This window comes from Pipistrellus hanaki (genome assembly GCF_964339955.1).
Source record: "Pipistrellus hanaki genome assembly, chromosome: 11".
Classification (NCBI taxonomy): domain Eukaryota; kingdom Metazoa; phylum Chordata; class Mammalia; order Chiroptera; family Vespertilionidae; genus Pipistrellus; species Pipistrellus hanaki.
In genome coordinates, this window is record NC_140513.1 from 69,328,076 (window position 1) to 69,352,310 (window position 24,235).

General features: G+C 60.4%; 1 protein-coding gene across 10 annotated transcripts in view; it reads left to right on the forward strand.

The window, feature by feature from the left end:
• The first annotated feature begins 15,431 nt into the window (after positions 1–15,431).
• The window catches only part of WNK2 (WNK lysine deficient protein kinase 2), a 111,322-nt gene continuing 102,518 nt past the window's right edge, over positions 15,432–24,235 (forward strand). For all 10 annotated transcript variants that reach the window (XR_014796330.1, XR_014796331.1, XM_084898999.1 and 7 more), the window contains exons 1-2: positions 15,432–15,568; positions 15,865–16,525. Coding sequence is in view for 8 of the 10 variants with exons in the window: in XM_084898999.1 (XP_084755125.1) it covers positions 15,866–16,525 (660 nt within the window). In the remaining 2 variants the exon portion in view is untranslated. The remainder of the gene's footprint in view (positions 15,569–15,864; positions 16,526–24,235) is intronic.

Below are 24,235 nucleotides of genomic sequence, written 5' to 3' on the forward strand. Positions count from 1 at the left end.
GGGGAGCGATGAAGGTGGTGACTCCAGGGTAACAGCAGCGGGGGCGGGGCCATGGCTGGTGGTGGCTTCCCTGCCTCCAGGGAACCTGTGATGGCTGAGACCAACACAGACCCTCGGTCTGGATCTTCCCTCAGCCCAGGGAGTGAGCTCACAGCTTGTTCCTGTGCCCCCTGAGGCGGCACCCACATGAGGGGCAGTGCGGGTCACCTGGTCCTGGGCTGGAGGCCATCCCGGCAGGGCGGGCTGGGGGCTGAGAGGCTGGGAGGCTGGGGGTCTGGGGGACAGGGAGGCTGGGGGGCTGGGAGACTGGCGGGCTGGGAGGCTGAGGGCAGGAAGGCTGGGAGGCTGGGAGGCTGGGGGCTGGGAGGCTCGGCAGCTGGGAGGCCGGCTCCCGCCCAGTGAGAGGCGGGGAAATTTACCTGGCTGGTGTGAGGAATGCCGGCCTGTCCATTCACATAACGGACTCAGAGACAGGAGCGTGGCAAAACCAAGGCTCTTAGTCCGTTTGGAGGGGTGTCCGTTGTGCAGCCTATTCACCTCTAAGGTGCGGGGCCCTCCCCACTCCTCACGGGCGGAGAACTGTGGGCTCACGGTTTGCCCCTCCCGGGCATTGGGAATCGGGCGGGGGCCTCTTCTCGTGGCCTCCAGCTCCCCTGTCTAGCCGAGGCAGGTGCCGGGGATTCCCACATGGTGCTGGCCCGGTGCACTTCCCTCCTCCCTCCATTCTGTGGCCCGGGACATTCAGCAACCGCTTCCGTGAGACGCTTCCGTGCTGCAGACGATCCAGAGGCCACTTCCCACAGCGGGAGGCCACGCTGTCCCGGTAAAGCCGGGTGCCTGCTCCGGGCGAGGTGCCTGGCTCGGGGGTCATTGGTACAAGCTCTCCTGAGGACCAGTTGGCAAAATCTGCCACAATTACAAATGCACAAACCTGCCCCACTGCTGGCTGCTGTGTGAACGGACGCCCCAGAGAAGCTCCGGAGAGAGGTGTACCCCCAGACAGAGCAAGCACTGCTCACCCCAGTGTGTGCGGGCAGCACTTGTTTCTGAGGTCATTCTCTCTCTTTTTTAAAAATATATTTTATTGATTTTTCAAAGAGAGGAAGAGAGAGGGATAGATAGTTAGGAACATTGATGAGAGAGAATCATCGATCAGCTGCCTCTTGCACACCCCTTACCAGGGATGTGCCCGCAACCAAAGTACATGCCCTTGACCGGAATCGAACCTGTGACCTTTCAGTCTGCAGGCCGACGTTCTATCCACTGAGCCAAATGGGTTTCAGCGGCCATTCTCTTTTCAATCCTCACTGGAGAATGTGTTTTCCAGTGACTTCCCCTCCCCACCCCCTTTTTAAAGAAAACGATGGGAGAGAATCCCTCAGTCAGTTACCCTGCGTAGTGACAGGCCTCAGGGCGGCCAGGCCAGGGAAGCGAGGGGCTGTCAGGTCCTCCCGCTGGATTCGATCATTCCAACTTCTGCCTTTGTCGTAGCTCTGAGGGAAACACTGGACTGAATGTTTGCTTTTCTTTTTTTAAAATACATATTTTATTGGTTTTGTACAGAGAGGAAGGGAGAGAGAGAGTTAGAAACATCGATGAGAGAGAGTCATCGACCAGCTGCCTCCTGCACACCCCCTACCAAGGATGTGCCCACAACCAAGGTACATGCCCCTGACCGGAATCGAACCCAGGACCTTTCAGTCCCCAAGCAACGCTCTATCCATTGAGCCAAACCGGTTTCGGCGAGTGTTTGCTTTTCTCAGGGTGGATTCCAAAATGGGGTCCGAGAAGAGAAGCAGGCATGACCCTCCGGCCGTGCTGCCCCCTCCGCGGCTCCAGGCCTCGCGGTACAACAGGCGGCTGACGGCTCCTGGAGATGCTGACCTCGCGAGGAGATGCCGTGGAGCAGCGGTCCTCCACCTCCTCACGCCGCGGCCCTTCAATACAGCGCCTCGTGTGGTGTGACCCCAGCCACAACATTATTTTCGTTGCTACTTCCTAACTGTAATTTGCTGCTGTTATGAATCGTCATGTAAATATCTGTGTTTTCCAACCGTCTTAGGCGATGCTGCTGGCGGTTCTCAACCTGTGGGTCGCGACATTACGATTCACTAGCCGTAGAAAAATTACAGTTATGAAGTAGCAATGAAAATAATGTTATGGTGGGGTCACCACCACACGAGGAGCTGTGTTAAAGGGCCGCGGCGTCAGGAAGGTGGAGGACGGCTGGGTTAATGGCACGGATTCAGATTGCTAGCCCCCGACAATGTCCCCTCTCCCCACCAGGATGACGTTCACAGAACGCTCCCTCCGCTGGACAGGCCTCCTGGGCACCGATGCCCGGAGCAGCGCCCGCGGCCAGCCCCTTCCCACTCCAGGACTGGTTTCTCCGTCAGTGAAAAGGCCTGTCTGCGCTGGCCTCCACCACAGGCCACAGACCCTGCCACCTCGCCTAGCCCCTCATCCTCAGGATCCGGGGCCAGAGCACCTCACACCCCGGGCAGCACATGAGCCACCGCCCGTTCCTTATCTTGTGAATGGCCAGGCTCTGCTCCGGCCTGGCCTCTCCCGCAGGGCCCGTGTGGACAATGCCCCCAGCCCCGGCTGCCTGCAGCCCCTGCAGGTGCCCTGTGGGGCAGCCATATTGTAGGCCTTGGCTTAAAGCTCAGGGCACTCTGGTCATTGGTGCCAACTTGCAAGAGGGCAACTCCGATACGTTCATCGAGTGGTCACTGCTGAGACTTCATCCCGGATGTGCAGCTCATGTAGAACCTGACAAATGGAAGCTGCGGTGACAGCCCAGGAGAGTGCCAGCTGCTCCCGTGGCAGGCACCTCCTCTGTGCCAGGACATCTGGGACACGCCCACACCACTCGCACAGCTCCCTGAGGGCACGCCCTCGGAGGCCATGGGGCGAGGCGTGCCTGCGAGGCCCCCAGCTGGCACCCCCAGGTTAGGGGGCCCTGGACTGCAACCCCAGGTCAGGGGACCCCGGACTGCACCCCCAGGTCAAGTCCAGGAATGCTTCCGTTGGCTTGGAGAGCCCTCCTGCCCAGCCCTCAGTCCAGGAGGCAGTGCTCCAGGCTGATCGCAGTGTCAGGGCGCTGGGGTTGCTGTAGGAGGGAGCGCAGAGGCTGGGCTGCCTCTGGAAGAAGCAAGCGGCACAGCAGGAGCCACGGGAGGGAGGAGCAGGGAGGGCCTGGCACGCCCCGCACCGAGGGCCTGGGTCTGGCGCGTTTGACGTGGTGCTGCCCGCCAGACTTTCCACCAAGTGAGTCAACGAGTTCCCTTCTGGTTTGAGCTGGAGTTTGTCACCAGAAAAGTGTCCTGAGTGATGGCACCGTTAGAGGGGGTCAAATCCAAGGTGTCCCCACGTCTACGCCGAGTCCATGAGCAGGAAGGGGAGCCACCTCTGTCCCTTCCCACCAGCGGCCGCAGGGACCCCGCGGGCACAGGGAGGACACAGCTGGACCAGAGCGCGTGCAGAACGAGTGAAAAGCAAGGGTAGCACAGCTCACACCTGTTCTTGTGAGTTCAAATTCCTCATAATCTAGCTGAGAAAAACAAAAGAAGCCTGTGCCACACCCATTTCAGCCCGCGTGGGCTGTGGGAGGGTGCTGAGCCACCTGGAGCCGTGGGGCACCTGTGGGGCCATGGGCTCTGCCTGGGCTGCCCCTGCCCCTCCGGGACCTGCCACGTGCCGGTGGCCTGGCGGCCGCTCACCAAACACAGAGCCTGGCTTCTCTGCGGCAAAAGTCAGCTGCGGCTCCTGCTGCGTCAGTGGCCTTGGACGCGGGGTCAGGACACGGGTGCTGGGCCTGGAGCAGCCAGGCCCGGGAGTGACAGTCCACGATGGCAAGGGAGGCTGCCTGCATGGCACAGGGCCCCAAGCTGCTGGTCCTGTGTCGAGGGGTCTCTGCCCTGCAGGGTGGGCAGTGGCCTCAATGGGAATGAACTGAGAAACCTCGAATCTGCGCCTGGCCCCTCTGAGGCACCTCGGGCCAGAGGCCAAGACACAGCACCCCCCCGGGTGTCTGAGGTTGGCACGTGTGTTCTGTGAACAGGCCTCCCCCCACCCCCCGCGAAGGGCCTCACTCCCAGACACCGGAGGGAGGGAGGAGTGGAGACAACGTGGCGAGGAGCCCAGAGGAGCCACGCATAGGGGAGGGTCCGTCCCCAGGCCCTGCTCTCCGGGGTGTGAGGGGCTCAGTGCGCTCCAGAGGGTCAGGAGGAGTGAAGAGGGATGTGCTGGACTCCCACGCCGGCGGCTGCTCACACTGCGAAGGCCGAGGCAGGAGAACTGCTCCGGTCTGACTCCGTGGCACGCCAACCCAAACGCCCGTCCTAGCCAGTTCCCAGAGGCACCTCGCACTCCCCGCAGACTCCCGCGTGCAGCCACCTGACTCCCTGCAGGACGCACATGTGCCTCCACTCGACATCGTTATTCTGAGCATCCGTTGGCGCCCACACCCCGCCTCCTGGCGCCTGATCGGTAAGCATCCCCGGCTGATCCTGGGCGAAGGGTGTCAAACTGATCATTCTCTGGGAGATACCTTTTACTGAGAACTTTTACCTTCCTTTCTTCGTTGTGACACTGCTGCATTGTTTTGCCCAGCTGTGTCCCCGTTTGCAAACTCTAAGACCTCCAAACACCATTCGCCGTTTATTCCCAGCGAAGGAAGCCGCAGCCCTGCCTGGCGGGGGGCGGAGGGCGTGTGCGTCATGCTGGGCCCACGCACAGGCCGCCCAGGCGCCCGCCGCGCCCTCAGACTCTCGTCTGCGAACCTGAGGGCGGAATGTGGTATCAGGAGGTTCGATGGAAATGTGCTTATTAGGAGCAAAGTTGAGCTCTTCTTGTATTTACGAGGCAGTTGTGTTTTTTCCTTAGTTCCCTCCTTCCATGACTTGTCTGTGTTTCTATTATGTTGTTGGCCTTTACTTACTGATTTGTGGGAGCAATTAATGGATTAAGAAAACTGTCCTTTGTCTTCCTACTTTATGGTACTTGTGCTGGGCAGTCTACAGAACTAAGTCCACCTCTTATCTAGTTTGTGTGCAGTGGTGCCCAGTACTGTGGATTCCGTATCTGTGAATTCACCTGCTCGCTCAAGGTTACTTGTGACCCCATCGAGCGAGGAAATTCCAGTCCGTGAGCACGGCCCGCGGTGACTGCGGGCGCTCACTGCCTCCGGGCCCAGCTTTCCTCTGACCGAAAGCAGTGCTCTTCCCACAGTCTCTGTGGATCGCAGCCTTTGCAGCTTTCTGCCTCTGTGGGAGCGGGTGGCAGTTTGCAATGGTCCCAGCTGCAGACTGAGTTGTCCCCCAGGAGTGTGCGGGCCTCGTGGAGCAAACACACAAGAGACTCTCGAGGCAGGAGTCACGGGGCTGCACTCGGAGAGGGTGGCAATGGACTGACAGTGTGACCAAGCTGTCCCTAACTGGGGACACAAGAGACACGTGCACTGGCTGGTGAGGAAAAGCGTGGCGGCCAGACGCTTACAGGCCCGCACCTGCGTCGCCCCCGTGGCTCAGGGTGGCCCCGTGTGCGGTCCCTTTAGGCGGCTCCGTGAGTGCCCGGCCTTGCTTTCCTGGTCTCCGTGTCTCCCCTGAGCAGTACCACCTCCGCTCCCTCCCGGGGCCGGCCTGCGATGTGCCCGCTGGGCCAGCGCGCCCGAGGCCGGCAGTTTGGCGCTGTGCATGTCACACGGGCACCTCTTCAGGCTGAACCAGCAGGTGCTGCCAGGGCGGGCACGCAATTGCACTGAGCAGCGAGGCCTCCCACAGGCAGGAGAGCTGCAGGCCGGCGGACAAAGCCCTCCGATGGCAGTGGCTAGGAGAGGCCGCTGCACCGGAGCTCCAGAACCCACGGAGTACAACGAGGAAACGGGCGGGGAGAGGCCCTCCTGGTCAGAACCTACCTGGGCTGCGGTGGGGCTCTGCTCCCGGGACCCCACCACATCCACTGGTTGGCTGCCAAGATTTGTGGCCACCCAGCTCCTCACGCACCTTCTGTCTGCTGTCCACACAAGCCCGCACCCCTCCTGGCGGCTCTGTGGTGCCACACACACAGCCGTGACCTCCAAAGCTCCGGCCCGGGAAACCAGGGTTGGCCGGCTCTCCTGAGTCAGGGCCATCCTTCTCTCATGGCGGGTCCCGCCAGCAAGGCGGCAGACCCTGAGGCCGGAGCTGGCCGGAGCCCAGGAGGCAGCACTCAGGCCTGCTGTGCCGCTGGATCCTCGGAATTTCAGATCTTCTTGAGCCCTTCCTTGGAAGGTGGATTCCACTGCTATGCGGTGACTGATCAGAAACGGAAGTTCAGAGAAAGGAAAAGTAACCGGTCAAAGGTCACAGCCAGTGGGCAGCGCCAAGATGTGATCATACTGTGCCTCCAGACACACCTTGCTCTCCACTGACCCTCTATTATCCCAAGGACATGGGCCAGCAGGTAGGAGCGGCTGCCTCCTGCCCCAAGTGCAGAAAAAGGCACAACAGTAGGAGCACTCATGCTGACATTTTGGTGTATCTCTTTCTGCTCCTTCTCCTGTGCACTTTGCACTGTCTCTCATTATAAAACTCCACACGCAGCAACTGAAGGGCTTCACCACACAGGATTATGTAGGAACCAGAAGCCTGGTGCATGATATTCGTGTACTCAGCCCGGCTTGAGCCCTCTAGCAGTCCGGGACCCCTTGGTGGACATCCCTCGAGGGGTCCTTAGTGCTGCCGTGGAGGAGGGAGAGGCTCCCGCTGCTGCCCCTGAGCTCGCCAGCCGTGAGCCCAGCTTCTGGCTGACTGGCGCTCCCCCTGTGGGAGCGCACTGACCATCAGGGGCAGCTCCTGTGTTGAGCGTCTGCCCCCTGGTGGTCAGTATGCATCATAGTGACCAGTCATCCGCTGTTCAGTTGATTTGCATGTTAGGGTTTTATTATAGGATAGCATAATTCTCTGAGCCATATTCTAATTATTGAATGTTTATTCCATTCATACTTATTACAAACAACCTCCCAGTGAACATCTGTAGGTACCACAGGTGCCTTCCTTGTATAAATCTCCAAAAGGAGACGCTGATGCCGAGGGCAGGAACACTGTTTGGACTTTGCTCCCACCCTGACCTGCTTTCCAGGAAGCTGGTGCTTGTCTGCCCAGGGAATTGCTCAAAGGCAGCAGACAAGACGGGTGGTGATGTGAACTGTCAGGGCCAAGAAGAGGTCATCACCTATGGTACAGGGCCTCAGCGGCGCTGGCCGCCCTGGAGAGCAGGGGATGGGGATGCTGGGCCCAGGTCAAACTAGAATTAAGGGAGGTCCTGACGCCATGGAGCCCCAAAGAGGAAGCAGTTTAGAAGCACAGAAGAGAGCGGAAGCTGACACTGGGCACAGCAGAAAGAGGGGTTCTTCTCATAGGGGGCTCCACACCATGGCAGCACCAGGGGCCAGCAGGAGTGAGCACATGGGCCTCTGGGGCTCAGAAAGCAGCTTGCACTGGGCTGGGGGCACTGAGGAGCCTGAGGTGTGAAAGGGCGGGCCAGTGGAGGGGGCGCTGCCCTGCACTCACTACGCGCTTAGAGGGGCACAGTGCGGCCAGAGTGGGGCCAGAGGACACTGGGTGCTGTGTGCCCTGGGCCCAGGGGCTGATGTGATCGAAAACAGGAAGAGATACTTCCTTCCACTCAGACTCCTCCAGCTCCTCCACGGCCACCACAGCTGCGTGGGCGCAGAGCTGGTGTGCAGGCACAGACCAGCCATGGAGGCCTGAAGAAGGTGGCCAGCAGTGGCCTGAGGTTGAGTGGCAGCTCATGGTCGGCTGGGGGAGGGGGAGCTGGCCTATCACGTCCAGGCTGCAGGTTGAGCTCAGCTCAGTCTGGTGGCCTTTCTGCTACTTCTCTTCCTACCTGATCGCAGGGCCACCTTGCGGGGTGAGTGAGAGAATTCCTACAAAGACACAGCTAGGTGCTGGGCACGTACCACGTACCTAGTAGTACTGGCATCATCGTTATTATTTTTATTTTAGCTGCTCAAATTACTTGGGGATCCATACCACCCTTTGGGATCAGCAACTTTTCCCACTTTGAAAGTATAGCAGTTTCTCAAGATCCCTGGGCCAAATTCCTGGAGCTTTAAGGAGAAATAAAAATGTGAAACATGCAAACCAAGATGGCAGCATAGGTAAACACAGGTACTTGCTGCCTCCCACAACCACATCAAAATTACAATTAAAATAAAGAACCACCATCGTCCAGAACCACCTGAAAGCTGGCTGAATGGAAGTCCTACAACTAGAGAAGTAAAGAAAAAGCACATCGAGGCTGGTAGGAGGGATGGAGAGGCGGAATAGGCTGGTCTGACACCCGTCTGTGTGATTTTTTAATCAGGGGGGATATCTCCAAGACCTCCCATGAGAATCAGGGGGTCCCAACCCCACAACACCCCCCAGCCCAGGGTTCCAGAGCTGGAAAGAGAAGTCCCCATAACTCTGGGCTTAAAAACCAGAGGGGAGTGTGGCTGAGTGACAGGGAGGCTGCTGGAGACCCAGTTGCTCCTCTTAAAGAGCCGGAGCGTGAACTTACATGGTCATTCTTCCTCTGAGCTCCAGCACTGGGCAGTGGCTTTGGGGGAATCCAGGGACATATGGGAAGGAACTGGACTGTCTGGTAACGGGGCAGGAATTGGGCGAGGCTTTCTCCCAGACAGGGGTGCTCACAGGGGTCATCGTTCCTGTACTGAGACCTTCCCCATCCCAGAGCTGACTGGCAGCCATATCTGAGTTCCCATCAGTGTGGCCCACACCATCCGCTCTGCGCTGGTGATTCCCCGAGACCCCACCCCATCCAATTTGCAGCCCGACCCATCCTGTTGTCAGCAGCTTTTTCGTATGAATGGCCTGTCCTGGCTCAGGCTTCAGATTTCAATAAAATCTCTTAAACAAGTAGCATCTGGAGTCAGGATGTCCCAAATCTATCATTAAGAAGCCCAAGCCAAAACCGGTTTGGCTCAGTGGATAGAGCGTTGGCCTGTGGACTGGAAAGTCCCAGGTTCGATTCCGGTCAAGGGCATGTACCTTGGTTGTGAGCACATCCCCGGTAGGGGGTGTGCAGGAGGCAGCTGACCATGATTCTCTCTCATTGATGTTTCTAACTCTCTATCTCTCTCTTCCTCTCTGTAAAAATTCAATTTAAAAATTTTTTTTAAAAAGCCCAAGACCTGGCACTAGCCTGCCTTACTTCACAGCTGTGCCTCACTTGGGCACTTCCAAGCCCAATACAAATAGCAGCCTTCTTCAGCTCTCTGTGTAGCTCTCATCAGGTGGCCCCAGGCAGAGGCTGAGTTTGCAGCTCCCAGGAGGCCCCAAACACAGTGCACCCAGTGGACAGTTTATTTTTTTAAAATATATTTTATTGATTTTTTTTATAGAGAGGAAGGGAGAAGGATAGAGAGCTAGAAACATTGATGAGAGAGAAACATCAACCAGCTGCCTCCTGCACGCCCCCTACTGGGAATGTGCCCGCAACCAATGTACATGCCCTTGACCCGAATCGAACCCAGGACCTTTCAGCCCGCAGACCAAAGCTCTAGTCACTGAGCCAAACCGGTTTCAGCAACCAATGGACAGTTTAAAACCATACCAGATTACAACTCTACACATCCACAAGTGAAACACTCAAGGGGCAGACTCCAGGACCTAAGTCCCAATCAAGGAGGTCCTGCTCCATAGGAGTGTCTCCTGCCCAGAAGCTCTCCTACTGTATTCCCAGCTGGTCCCCACAGCCAATTGGCCTGGAGGTCAATTCCTCCCAGTGATGCCAACAGCAATCAAGGTTCAACTACGACAAGATCTAGAGTGTCCAGTTGAGGTGACTGGGGAGGCTGAACCACTGGGCTCTACAGGACACCTACAACACATGGCCACTCCACCAGTTCCAGGAGACTAGAAGCTCTACCTAATACATAGAAACAAACACAGGGAAGCAGCCAAAATGCAGAGACAAAGAAACATGTCACAAATGCAAGAAATGGAAGCAAGCAAACTACTGGATACAGAGTTCGAAACAATGTTTATAAGATTACTTAAGGATCTTCAGGAGAGCTTCAAGGGATTCAAAGAGATCTTCAAGGGACTTAGTAAGACTTTCAAGGATCCTATGAGAATGTCAAAGATATATATATATATATATATATATATATATATATATATATATATATATATATAAAAGACCAGTTATAAAGTAAGCATACTGTAACTGAAATAAAGAATAATTTACAGGGATTCAACAGTAGAGTAGATGATTCTGAGAATCAAATCAACAATTTGGAATATGTGGAAGCAAAAATCACCCAATCAGAAAGAGCAAAAAGAAAAAAAAAATAACCAAAATATAAAGATAGTGTAAGGAGCCTCTGGGACAACTTCAAGCATACCAACATTAGCATCATGGGGGTACCAGAAGGAAAATAGAGAGAGCAAGATATTGAGAACCTACTTGAAGAAATAATGATAGTAAACCTCCCCTACCTGGTGAAAGAAATAGACTTACAAGTCCTGGAAGCACAGAGTCCCAAATAAGAGGAACCCAAAGAGGCCCACACCAAAACACATGATAATTAAAATGCCAAAGGTTAAGGACAAAGAGAGAATCTTAAAAGCAGCAAGAGAAAAGCAGTTAGTGATACACAAGGGAGTGCCCATACGACTGTAGGCTGATTTCTCAACAGAAACTTTGCAGGCCAGAGGGAGTGGCAAAAAATATTCAAAGTCATGAAAAGCAAGGTCCTATAACCACAGTTGCTCCACCCAGCAAAACTATCACTTAAAATTGAAGGTCAGATAAAGAACTTCACAGACAAGAAAATCAGTATTACACGAAATATTGAAAAGTATTCATTAAGAAGAGGAAGAAGGAAACTGGCAGTCGGACATCCCTCTCCCAATCCAGGACCACTGGCTCCTAACCACTCCTAACCTGCCTGCCTGCCTAATGCTCCCAACAGCCTCCCCCTGCTGGCCTGGTCACCCCCAATGGACCTCCCCTGCTGGCCTGATCACCACAATTCTTCTCACCTGCTGGCCTGAGCTCACCCCCCCCCCCCAACTGCCCTCCCCTGTGTGCCTGGTTGCCCCTAACAGCCCTCCCCTGCCCCCCACCCCTGCCCTGGCTGCCTCAGCAGATGTGGGAGGAGATGTCAAACACCTGTGCATCATTAGGGCTGCTGAGGGCTAAAGCCCTGTGCTCTGGACCACACAAAACTGGAGGTATGATTTTGCATCTGGTGGGAATCTAATTGAGGAAAATTAAATAATAATTATGCTTAAGAGGAAAGGTTCAAACTGCAGTTCACTTATTTGATTGCAGCCTGCTAAGAACCTCCTGAGGAGACAGACAGCTGCCACCAGCACACACATGCCGCTGCAGGGGTGCCCTGGGCGTCATACTTGGATAGCAACACAAAGACCACCGAAAAATTTTTATTTCCACTTTTTCTGTCTTATAAACTTTCTACAATGTGGACATGCTTTTAAAAAATCAGTATGTCTATCCATTCAATGAACATTTAAAAAAAAATGTTCTGACTTCAGAAAGAGGAAGGAAGAGGGAGAGAGATAGAAACATCAATGATGAAAGAGAATCCTTGATTGGCTGCCTCCTACTTGCCTCCTACTGGGGATCGAGCCCACAACCCAGGCATGTGCCCTGACCAGGAATCCAACTGTGGCCTTCTGGTTCATGGGTCAACACTCAACCACTGAGCCACACTGGCCAGGCCCATTCACGAATATCATTCAGCCATAAAAAGAAACAAAGTACTGCCACCTGTGCCACCTGGATGAGCTGTCAGTCACGCAGAGTGGGAGAGCCAGTCACCAGGGAGCACCATGGCAAGGCCCCCTCAGCAGAGTCCGGCAGAGCTGGGCCCAGAGAGACAGGAAGCGCCTGCTGGTGCCTGGGCTGTTAGGATGCGAGGGAGCAACTGGGGCTGGGGACGGTGTTCCGGGGAGTGATGGAACTGCTCTGGAATTAGAGAGAGGGAATGAGGTACCACTCTGGAGATACTAAAAACCACTGAATTGTACACTTGACAACAGTAAATTCTGTGGAGTGTGAATTATGCCTCAATAAAGCTATTATTTAAAAAATCAACACGTTTTTAAATTTGGGAGTAAAGAAAAGATTACATCAGCGTATTAATTATGACAAAAAATAAAATAAAGACTGTGCTGTAGAACAGCGATGGTCAACCGGTGGTCCATGGACCACTGGTGTCTGTGAGGTCCCGTCCGGTGGGGCCAGACGCCCTCCCAGCCATACAGGACTCTTCAGAGGCCACACAACCCCACACACGTGCATCCCCTGACTGCACCCTTCCCTTGGACCCCTGGGAGGCCTCCTCTGCGGGTCCCTGTCCTCCCTGGGCACTCCTGCCACCCCCACTCTGCTCTCCAGAGCTCCCTGCTGTCCTGCCTGGGACCTGGCGGCTCCACACTGGTCCAGTGGCCCTTGCTGGCGAGGGGCTGCCTCCCTGTGCGGTGGCCTGTGCGGGCTCCAGGAGGCTGCGCTTGGTCTGCCCACTAGGCTGTCCTGGCTGCCTGAGCTCGCTGAGGCAGTGCCTGACACCGGCTCCAGCCTCCCGCTCTGGGGTGCCCCGGGCGGAGTGAGCAGAGGTGGACGGTGGGTCTGGCCTCGGCCCTCTCTGCCTCCTGAGTGAACTTGTGTTGACACTGACCGCACCTCTGCATCGCTGATCATGGCCATATGTCCCTCTCACAGATGACCCAACTGTTGACGTGGTTCTGTTGCCTGCTGGGTTCTGGCCCTGGAAATGCCCATCTTACTGACTAGGCTGGGCACCAGGGCAGCCATGACTGGGGGTGACTGGCACTGGAGTCCTAGGTAGCCGGCTAAAAGCTCTTGGGGGTACGAGGGTCACCGCGGCTAGCTCGGTGGCCTTGAACAAGCTACTTAAAATCGAAAAGTCTCTGGGCTGGGCCTCAACATATTCATCTGTGATATGGAGAGAATCAACCCATTTGGCCCAACAGCCACTGAGATGGCTGCTCCAGGCACAGAGAGGTGCTGTCATCACCAGCAGTGTTTTCCACCGGTTTGACTCATCCCAGCCTAAGTCAACCAGTAAGGCAGATGGGCAGTGTCAGAGCCAGGACAGAGGTGTCGGGAGACTTGGCCAAGGACCCACAGTGATCCTGGCAAAGTTCTGGTCCCACGGTCTGTCCGAGGATGCCGCAGGCTTCCCCTTCCCGGCCTAGGATCCGGGCAGAGCCCAACCAAGGTTTCAGCTGGCTTCTCCACTAGCAGCTTAGCATGGACTCCGTGGTCATGGTCAGCCGAGGAGGCAAGCTGCCTGCCCTGGAGGCGCGTGAGCAGGCCCGAAGCCGGCCCAGGGCCGAGCACACATCCCACACCGCACCCAGGCAGGCAGGCTCCCTCCCAGGCCGAGCTGCTCGGCCATGTGGGGGCACTGCTGCCGTCCTTTGCACACCTGCCCGCTGTGCTGGGCCGCGGCCCCCAGGCCTGTGTGAATGGCCAGCCATTTCCTCCGTCACCATGGGGCCAGGGAGGCGAGCGGAGGCCGGGCTGGTGGGCATCTGTCCGGGACATGCAGATCCACCTGCTGGGCTTTGGGAAGGCGAGGCCCGCCTACCCCAGTTGGCTCTCGGGTGCCTCGAGGACTTACTGAGTCTTGGAGAAGCTGGCACTCCTCCCAACGGGAGAAACCAGGTCAGGCCGGTTCTTCAGGAGGATCCGGGCTCTGCACGCCGGACGGGCTGGTCTGTGGTCCCACAGGGAAGACCTTCACCCCCCTCCTCTGCCTGGAAGGCCCCGCTCTGGGGGAGGGCCCGCTCAGGTCCCCACATCAGAGGGTGTCCTGGGGGCAGAGCTGGGTCCGCTGCTGGCCCTTCCTCATGTGGACTCTGAGCTTGATGCCTGCCCCACGAGTGAGGACTGAAGCCTGCATTTAGCAGGTGTGAGCCAAATGCCCAGCCCATGCCAGCACTCCGTGGAACCACGGCTCCCTGGGGGGAGTCCTGATCTGTGGCATCCGCCCATTTCCATGGTGTAATTTCTCCCAGTTTTGCCACGTGTCACTGACCAGAGTTGGAAAGAGGTGCCAGCCCTCCCAGGGGGTGTCTGTGGCTCCAGCCCCTCTGGCACCTGCAGGACCCCGGGAAGTGCCGCTGCTCTGGAAAGCGGCTGGCACCCCCCCTGCTGTGGCCGAGTGCCTCTGTGCGGGCTCCAGGCCCCGCAGCCGCAGGTACACCACCTGTTTGAAAGTTTGTGTGCGTGGCAGTGTGCCAGGCCAGGGGCAGGGACCAACATGAGACCAGCCTGGCATCTCCCCTGGCAGCCGCCTCCCCTTGCCTCCCTTTCCTGCTCTGGAAGTGGGCCAGTGGCTACACACCACAGGCTGAGGAGGACGGGAGAGGGGTGAGCTCAGGGCCTGCGGGAGTGGGGCTGGGGAACTGGCAGTGTAGTCTGTGCGGTGGGCCATTTCCCTGACAGAAGAAGGGCAGGCCGGTGGGCGTGGGCGTCCAGAGGAGGAAGGGTGAGAGAGGATCTGCAGAGGGGACGGTGCCATGTAAAAGAGGGGGTGAGACCTGGGCCGGGGCCTCTGCAAGGCTCTCCTGCCCTCTGCCCGCCAGGGCAGCTCAGCCTGAGGAGCTCTGGGGTCAGAGCAGATGATCTCGGCCTTTGGGGTCTTGGTTGTTCAGTTGCAGAGGGAGTATGAGGCCAGCGCTCACCCTCCGGGTAGGTGGTGAGGTCCTGGGGGTCCTAGTGAGTAAGAGGGCGCCCCCTCCGCAGGCTGAGCCCCGTGGGTGGGGTGGCGTGGGCATCCCGAGGTCTCCCTGAGGGCGGGGACCCCGGCGCCGGTGAGGAGGGCGCCTGGGCCTCTTCTCAGGGACACGGGCTCCCGGCCGGCAGCCACGCCAGGCAGCCAGAGGCCAGGGCCCGGGTTGTCCGTGGGCGCTGTGGTCCCACAGCCCCGGGCGGCGGGGGCGGGGCGGGGGTGGCGGGAGGCGGGGGTTAGTGGGGGGCGGGGCGGGGGGCGGCGGGGGGTAGTGGGGGACGGGGCGGGCGGCGGGGGGCGCGGCGGGCGGCGGGGGGGCGCGGGGTAGTGGGGGCGGCGGGGGCGGGGGTAGTGGGGGGCGGCGGGGGCGAGGGGCGGGGGTAGTGGGGGGCGGCGGGGGTAGTGGGGGGCGGCGGGGGCGAGTGGCGGGGGGGTAGTGGGGGGCGGCGGGGGTAGTGGGGGGCGGTGGGGGCGAGTGGCGGGGGGGTAGTGGGGGGCGGGGGGGGCTGGGGGTAGTGGGGGCGGCGGGGGCGGGGCGCGGGGCGGGGCCGGCCGCCCGCAGGTGGCGCAGCCCGGCCAGGTGGGCGTGCCCGCCCCGCCCCGCGCCCCGCCCCGCGCCGCTGAGGGAGCCGGTGCGGAGCGCAGCCGCCGGAACCCGAGCCGCACGCCCGCGGCCGCAGCTGAGGCTCCGGGAGCGCGTCACCGCGGACCCAGAGCGGCCGGACCGAGAGCCACGGCCGAAGCGCGGCATGGACGGCGCCCGCTCGCCCTGTGAGTGCGGAGCCCCGCCGCCTTTGTGCGCCGCCGCCCCCTCCCCGCGCCCCGGCCCGGCCCTTTGTGGAGCCGCGGGGCCGTCCTCCCGCTCCCCCCACCTCCCCGCTGCCCCCTCCGGCCCCGCCCTCGGCCCCTCAGCCCCAGGCCCCCAGGCCCTCAGCCCCTCAGCCCCCAGGCCCTTCCCCGCCGCGGCACGGCTCCTGCCCGCCGGCCGCGCCCGCCGCAGCCTCCGCGGCCAGCCCGGCGCCTCCCCGCCGGGCAGGTGCGGGCGCTGACGCGGTGTCCTTCCGCAGGATGGACGGTGATGGCCGCCTAGACGCCCGCGGGGAGGCCGGGCGCGGCGCGGGGCCGGCGGGCATGGCGGAGCCGGCGGCGCCCCGGGCGCGGGCGGCGCGGCCCGGGCCGCAGCGCTTCCTGCGCCGCAGCGTGGTGGAGTCGGACCAGGAGGAGCCGCCGGGCCTGGAGGCCGCCGAGGCGCCGGGCGCGCAGCCCCCGCAGCCCCTGCAGCGCCGCGTGCTGCTGCTCTGCAAGACGCGCCGCCTCATCGCCGAGCGCGCCCGCCGCCCCGCCGCCCCCGCGCCGCCGCCCCGCGCCGCCGCCGCCGCCGCCCCCGCCCCCGGCCCCGAGCCCGAGCCGGCGCCCGCGCCCGCGGGGCCGCAGGACCCCGGCCCGGACGCCCTGCCGGCGCCCGCCCCGGAGGGGCCACCGGAGGAGGCGGCGGAGGCGAGGAAGGAGGACGCGGGGCCGCCTGAGGCCAGGCCGGAGCCCGGGCCCGCCCGCCGGGACGAGCCCGAGGAGGAGGAGGACGACGAGGATGACCTCAAGGCCGTGGCCACCTCCCTGGACGGCCGCTTCCTCAAGTTTGACATCGAGCTGGGCCGCGGCTCCTTCAAGACGGTGTACAAGGGGCTGGACACGGAGACCTGGGTGGAGGTGGCCTGGTGCGAGCTGCAGGTGCGTGGCGGCCGGGTCCCGGGTATCGGCCCCAGGGCCTCCCCTTTGTGTGACCGGCGGGGCCGGGGCGGGGGCTCTGTGCGGACCGGTGGGGATGGAGGTGGGACCTCCTGGTGTGTGGCTACCGAGTCTAGCACAGCGCGGCCACAGAGTGGGCAGAGCGAGCCCTCGGAGGGTGTGTCTCAGCGCCTCTCCTTCCTCGGAGCTGCGCTGCACTGACCCCGGGCTGTGGGTCCGTGTCCTTGCGGCAATAGTGTCGGGCTGCCGGGCTGTCCTGGGCTTGGGAGCTCCAAGCTGCTCTGCAATGAGCACTTCCATGTCTGGCAAGGTGCAGGTGCCCCGGCCTGGGTGCTCCAGGCCGCTCTGAGCCAGGCCTGCTCAGGGTGGGCCTGGCGGTCCGGGCTCTGGACAAGGTCTGGAATTGCTGTGAGTGGCTTCTCAGAGCTCCCAAAGCCCATTTGTTCACCAGCGGGTGTGTGAGGTCTTAAAACTAAGTCGTGCTAAAGGCAGATGGGTGGCTTTTTTTTTTCTTTTTGCAAAGGCTCTGGACATGCATTTTTCATAACCTTGCCCTTGTGCTGGCTGTGTCAGTCCTGGCCCTGGAAGATTATATAAACCGTAACCCGAGCTGCCCTGGGCGCTGTGGAAGCGGGGCCCTGCCTGTCACCGTGGGTGTTTACTGCCCTCTGTCTTGTGGGGGCAGCTGTCCAGCACAAGGCGGCCTCCGTGGTGTAAGCCGACCCAGCGCCCGTAAAGCTAGCCGGGCCTTCCAGGTTTGACGCAGGGCAGGCCGCTGCCACCCTGCAGGCCGCCTGCCTTTGGTTGCTCTGTCCTCCAGGCTCTGGCTGGATGTGTGTGTGTGTGAGTGTGAGAGAGAGAGAGAGACAGAGAGACAGAGAGAGAGGGAGAGAAGGGGGGGGGGGAGGGCGGAGAGCGCACGCATGCTGGGCTAGTTGGTGGTGCTGACTTGTCCTCAGCCTTTTTCCTGAGACAAAGGATCAGGGCCGCCCTCCCGAGGGAAGCCCCTTGGTCCTGCTGTGGAAACGCAGGCGTGTCCCAGGGAATCCTCGGGCAGCAGAGCTGAGAGGTGCCCGGGTCTGTGCTGTGCTGGAGGTGGCACGGGAGTGAGCGGGCATCACTGCTCACAGAATGCAGAGAGGAGCAAAGATCCGAGAGGGAAGATGGGGTAAGAGGTGAGGGAGGGGGAGGAGGCTTCCTGCCGCAGTCCCACCGCCGAGTGATCCGCCTGTGGCGTGGCAGTGGGCACCCCGGTGCTCCACGGTAATGCCCAGGCAGGAGGCGGCAGCCCTGTGAGGCCGCAGCAGTGGAGCACGGGGTCTGGCCGAGGCATTGCAGGTGCTGTGACCCGGGGCGGGGGGAGGAGGCTGTCCCCTCGTTTCCTTTAGGGTGAGGCAAGTGGTCTGCCTCCGGCCTGAACAGAGCTCAGAGGTGGAGCCTGCCTGTCCAGGGGCTGGCCGTGGTGGTGGAGGAAAGGCTGTAGGTGGCCTCCACGTGCCCGGCGCTTGCCCTGGCCTGGCGTTACAGGGCCCCCCGGCCGGCAGGGAACCGAGCTGTCTCCCCCAGTAAGGGTCCTGCTGATGTTTGCCTCGGGCCAGGGCAGCGTTGGGTGGCGCAGCCTTCTGGGGGCCGGGGGGGGGGGGGGGTAGAGGGATCAGCTGAGGACCAGTTCCTCACCGCCCAGAGGCTGCTGTCCCCCACTTTACTGAGGACCCCCACGCAGGCCAGCGGCGAGGACGTAGGCGGGGAGGGAGCTGGCAGCATCATGGGAGGAGGCCCGACCTGGTGTGTCCACTTAGGGCTGGAGATGAGTGTGGAGGGCGGGTGCCAGCTGAGGCCCCAGGACGGCTGTGCATGGGGAGCGTGATGGGGGGCGTTCTGGCTCTGTGCCCGGAGAGGGGCTCGCAGTGTGGACACTCCGTGTCAGGCTCCCTCCCCGGCAGGGTGGGTTGCCTGGAGCACTGCCTTCAGCGCAGGGAGCTTTATCCAGAGGCTTCCTTGCCCCCAGGGCCTGGCCTTGTCTCAGGACGCCTGGCCCTCAGAGTCTGTTCAATTCTCTCACCCTCTGCACGCGGGGGGCGTTGGCACCTCGGGAACCAGGACGGAGACAGTGTCACCTGCTTGCTTTGTCTGGGTTTCCTGCCCGGGAAGCCGTCGAGTTCCTGGGTCTCGCGGTGTGAGTGGAGGACGGCAGATGCCGTGGCGTCGGTGGTGGTGGAAGTGCTGCAGAGGGAGCAGTGCGGTGGCACTGAACTCTCGGCTTGTCCAGGAGGACACCGGTTTCTCGGGGAAGCCATTTTAAAGTAGCACGCCTGTCTCTTTTCCTTCAAATGAACGTTTGTTCCTGGCATCAGACCATGTCTCACTAGTGATGTAGGAAGTGCAAGCATGCCCAGAATCGCTGCCCTCAGCCCGGCTCCGGTTCCCTCACCTCCAGCCGCCGCACAGACTTCTCCTATCATGGTGCTCGGATAGGCGGGCTGGCCCTGTCTGTGCTGCGGGGGGCAGTCAGCAGCACTGGGCCCCGCTGCTCAGGTTACTGCACCTCTGAGCCGGTGGGAGACCTCAGGAGAGGAAACGAAGCCAGCCCAGACCGGCCAAGGCGGGAGCCTAGCTGGAGGCGTCGGCCCACCCTTCTCTCCAAGGTCTTCCTCAGGGACCTGGGACCCTCCTCAGAGGCCTAGGCCCTGTGCACCTCCTCCCACGGAGGCTCTGAGCTGCTGTGGCAGGACTGGGCACAGCCTCCTGGCGGTCCCACCTGGAGCCTTTGCCTCCCACCGGGTGTCCGGGGTCACTCTGCCTCCCAGGGCATCCGTCCTTGGCCTTCACCCAAGCACTGTAGCCCCTTCAGGTGCCAGAGGCCGAGCCCCCTCCTCAGGCCCTGGGTCTCTCTGTTCTATCATGAAGCCATCCTCAGCTCTGCTGCTGGAAGTGGCTGGTCCCGGGGCGGCGAGTGCAGCTTGCAAATGTGCAGACCACAGGACCTGACAACGTGTGACCTGCTGGTGTCCCCTTGATGGGCCACAGTGGCACCGTGTTTCCCACCTCCTGTGCCCGGCAGGCGTGTGTCCTGTTCCCTGTCTGTGCCTCGGTTGTGAGCGATGTGCCTGGGGATGTGCTGCATGCGGCCATGCCTACGGCGATGGTCCGCTCCCTGGCCTTGGATGGCCAGCTGTCTCCCCTGTGGCCATGGCTCTCCGGTGGCCATGGCTCCTCTGTGGCCATGGCTCTCCTATGGCCATGGCTCCCCTGTGGCCATGGCTCTCCGGTGGCCATGGCTCTCCGGTGGCCATGGCTCTCTGGTGGCCATGGCTCTCTATGGCCATGGCTCTCCTGTGGCCCTGGCTCTCCTGTGGCCATGGCTCTCTGTGGCCAGCTGCTGCTCCTATGGCCATGGCTCTCCTGTGGCCATGGCTCTCCTCTGGCCATGGCTCTCCGGTGGCCATGGCTCTCTATGGCCATGGCTCTCCTGTGGCCATGGCTCTCCGGTGGCCATGGCTCTCCGGTGGCCATGGCTCTCCTGTGGCCATGGCTTTCCTGTGGCCATGGCTCTCTGTGGCCAGCTGCTGCTCCTATGGCCATGGCTCTCCTGGGGCCATGGCTCTCCTGTGGCCATGGCTCTCGTGTGGCCATGGCTCTCTGTGGCCATGGCTTTCCTGTGGCCATGGCTCTCTGTGGCCAGCTGCTGCTCCTATGGCCATGGCTCTCCTGGGGCCATGGCTCTCCTGTGGCCATGGCTCTCCTGTGGCCATGGCTCTCCTGTGTCCATGGCTCTCCCGTGGCCATGGCTCTCCGGTGGCCATGGCTCTCCGGTGGCCATGGATCTCCAGTGGTATGGCTCTCCGGTGGCCATGGCTCTCCGGTGGCCATGGATCTCCAGTGGTCATGGCTCTCCGGTGGCCATGGCTCTCCGGTGGCCATGGCTCTCCTGTGGCCATGGCTCTCCTGTGGCCATGGCTCCCCTGTGGCCATGGCTCCTGTGGCCATGGCTCTCTGGTGGCCATGGCTCTCTGGTGGCCATGGCTCTCTGTGGCCAGCTGCTGCTCCTATGGCCAGCTACCTCCCTGTGGCCATGGCTCCTGCACTGTGCTAGCCGAGCTCAGGTGCCTCCTGCCGTGCACCCTCCCCTTTCATAGGCTGCGCCCACCCGCCTCACCAGCAGCCTGGCCAAGGTGGGAAGGTCCCTCCCCAGTCCCTCCTGCTTTCCCAGGAGCCCTCAGCAGCTGATGGGAGGGGAAAGTTCCAAGGGGATGGTAGTGCTGATAGTAGGACCTTGGAAGGGCTGCAGTCAGTTTGCAGGTGGCTGCCCTCTTTGATATTTTTATTAACCTCCCAAGAGCTTAGCTTTTTTCTAGAGCTGTGTTGGGAAGTCAGTTGGATGCCAGCACTGAGCTTGTTTTTTCCCAGTGAAGCCACACACCACGGTTCTGGTTTGGTTGGTGAGACAGGTTGGTACCAGCCACCCGGAGGCCTGTGAAGACGCTCCCTCCCGCCAGGACAGGCCGTGGGTGCCCCTGCCCGCATGGTGCTGGGGAAGGGATGTGGTCTGTGAAGATGGACAGGTTGGGGTCACCATTGTGAGCACATTGGGCATTCTTGGCTCCCTCCCTGTTGGAAGTAAGCGCTCCTGAGTCCGTCTGTGTGCCCTCTGGGCATCCTCGGAGGCCCTGCTGTGTGGGCATCAGCTGAGCCTTATTCAGGGCCAAATCCTGAAGGATTTGGGCCCAGTCAGCTTCACACCTTGGGAGGGCTGGCGGCACCTCCCCACCCTGTGCCGTTTCTGGGTGGTGGCTGGGGGCTTACTCTGAAGTGGGGTTGTGGGTCCGGACATGATGGTGGTGAGAAAAAGAATTGCTAAGAGGAGAGGGAGCAGATGTTCCAGAAGTTTCCGGCACCAGGCCCCGTGCTCAGAGCTCCACTGGGCAGTATGGCTTATTTGCTCAGATGTATGGCATTGTTGAGTGTGTGCTCTGGTTTCATCTGGGGTACCACCGTGAGCAGAGCCCCCCACGGAGAGGCGTCTGTGAGAAGCTGCAAGAATGGGGTGTGCCGTGTGGGGAGAGTCTGTCCTGCGGTCCAGGGCCAGACTCTGGGGGCTTGCCTGTGTGGGCTGCTCACCTTGATGGCGGCCTGGACTGGCAGCCTCTGTGAGCTTGGGCATCTTGTGGGGCCAGTGGCTCACGCCAGCTTCACGCCAGAGCTGGTGATGCCCAAGGCGAGGCCACGACTCCAGTGTCACTGGTGGGGAGAGCTGGGCCGGGCCCAGCAGAGGTGTGGCCACCTGCTGGTCTCCTTCACTGTCCCCTCGGCTGCGTGGCAGGCGGGTGCTGGCATCTGCCTGCGGGGGTTCTAGGGGCGTTCAGGAGCCCTGTAACCAGGCACACAAACACCCTAGAAGCAGGAGGCCTACTATGTGCAGACCCCAGCCCCATAGCTTCCCTTGGGCGCCTCAGTTTGCCTGTCTGCAGTGAGGGCAGTGCCGGCCAGGCTTGACGGCATGGAGACTGGAGAGTGTGCTGAGGACGGGCAGGCACTGGCAGGGCAGTGTCCTTGCCCTCCCGTGCTCCCCTCGAGGACACAGTTTTGAGGAGCACAGGTGGGAGTGAGAGCAAGCTGATCTGGAAAGGCCGGGCCTGCCTGTCACTCCCTGCTGGTGCGGGCCTCTGTGCAGGCCGACGGGCACCGCCATCCTGCGCTGCCTACGAGGAGAGGGTGTGTGGAGGCAGCAGCTGGGATCCCCAGGGAGCGGGTGGGGATCTGCCTGGACCACAGACGGTGGAGGTGGAGGTACTGTGGGTCCGTAGAGAGGCCCCAGCGAGATCAGTTCAGAACAGAAGCACAGCCCATGGGATGGGGCGATCTGAGTGTTTTCCTGCTTCATCAGGTTTTCAAATCTGGCTCTGTTCCTGGGCTGGTTGAGTTCTAAGATTGCCCAGAAGACGATTTCTACATCTAATTATGCCAGCATTTAATAATATAAAGATTTTTGGAAAAGAATAAAATAAAAGCTCAAGACTGCGTATGGGTGACAGAATAGTAAATAGATCCATTTGGGCAGACCAGAGAGCCCAGAACGGACCCACCTCAGAGTCAGCTGCCCTGCGGGGGGAATGCAGGCGGGAGCAGCTGGCAGAACCTCCTCCTCCACAAAAACTAGCTCGTAATGGATCCGGCCTCCCTGAAAAACGCAGAGCTCTGGAACTCTAGAAGATAGCAGCAGGAAACAGGTGGCCTTTGGCATGGCGATGGCTTTTTGGATACAACACCAGAAGTAAAATGCGAGAAAGAAAAACTAAGTTGAATTTGGTTAAAATGGAAAACTGCTCTGCAGAGCCACTGAGGGAGAATGGAAAGACAAAACACTGACTGGGGGAAGGTCTTTGCCAAACACAGACCTGATAACGGACCGCTACCCAGAATATACAAAGAACTTAAAACGCAACAATAAGAACGCACAGTTTGATTAAAAAATGGGCCAAAGACCTCACTAGACACCTCATTAAACAAATGGACATGAAAAGGTGCGCAACTCCACCCACGTACCGTCAGGAAAATGCGAGTTGAAACAGCAGGCCTATAGGACGGGGAAGCCAGAGCCCGGCAGCCCGGCTGGCCGGACGCGGGCCCGAGCTCCGGCTGGCGGGAGCGCAGGTGGCGTGGCCACGGTGGGAGGCGGCGTGGCGTTCCTTACATAACCCCGCACGCTCCAGCAGTCACGTTCCCTGGCGCCTACCCAGAGGACTGGAAACTCTGTCGGCACAGAAAGCCACACAGGATGTTTACAGCACTGATTCACAGCCGCCAGAACTTGGCCGCGACCAGGCGTCCTCGGCAGTGATGGATACACAGACTGCGGTCCGAGCAGACCGGGGATATTCTGTGATTTTAAAAAAGCTGTCAAACCACGGAAGGAGGGATGAACCGCCGTGCACATGCTGAGGAGAGAGGCGGTCTGAGGCCACCTGCAGCTATGACATCCTGGAAAAGGCAGAGCTGTGGAGACGGTGGTGGTTCGGGGTTCGGGTGGCCCTGAAAATACGCTGTGTGCTAAGGTAATGGTAGATGTGTGTTCTTATACATCAGTCCGAACCCACAGACAGCTCTAGTGTAAGATGTAGATTTAAGTTAATAATAATGTACCGATACTGGCAATCAGTTCTAGCAAATGCACTGGGTGAGGGATTTGGTGCCCCGAGTCCTGGTAGTCTGTGAGGGGCTGTGGGCAGAAGGTCCGAGCCGGCCATCAGCTGGCTGTGGGCGGACACTGGCAGGAAGCAATGAGCACACTGCGAGGCCCCAGGCCTCCCCGGTGAGGGCGCCGGGGAGGGGTCACGCAGAGCTACAGAGCAGAGCGGCTGGCGCAGGGACTCCCTGGCCGTCCCTTTCAGGTTCACGGCCGCTGCAGAAAGATGTGGGAGTGCGCCGGGCAGGCTGCTGTGTGGGCCTTTCAGAACCTGTGGCCGCCGGCCGTGCTGTGCGGCCGGGAAGGGGTGGTTGGAGGCGCCCCTCCTCGCCCTTCGTGCTCCCATGGGACAGGACGGCCTGGGGAGAGGGGTGCCTTCGGGAGGCAGCTGCCCCATGCTAGGCTAGCGGGCTAGTCGTAGCCTGTTGCATGCTGGGGTCTAGGGGTGGAGATCGGCCCTGGCCCAGCCCCTGCTTGCTCCAACGGAGTCCGTCGCCCTCCCACACCCT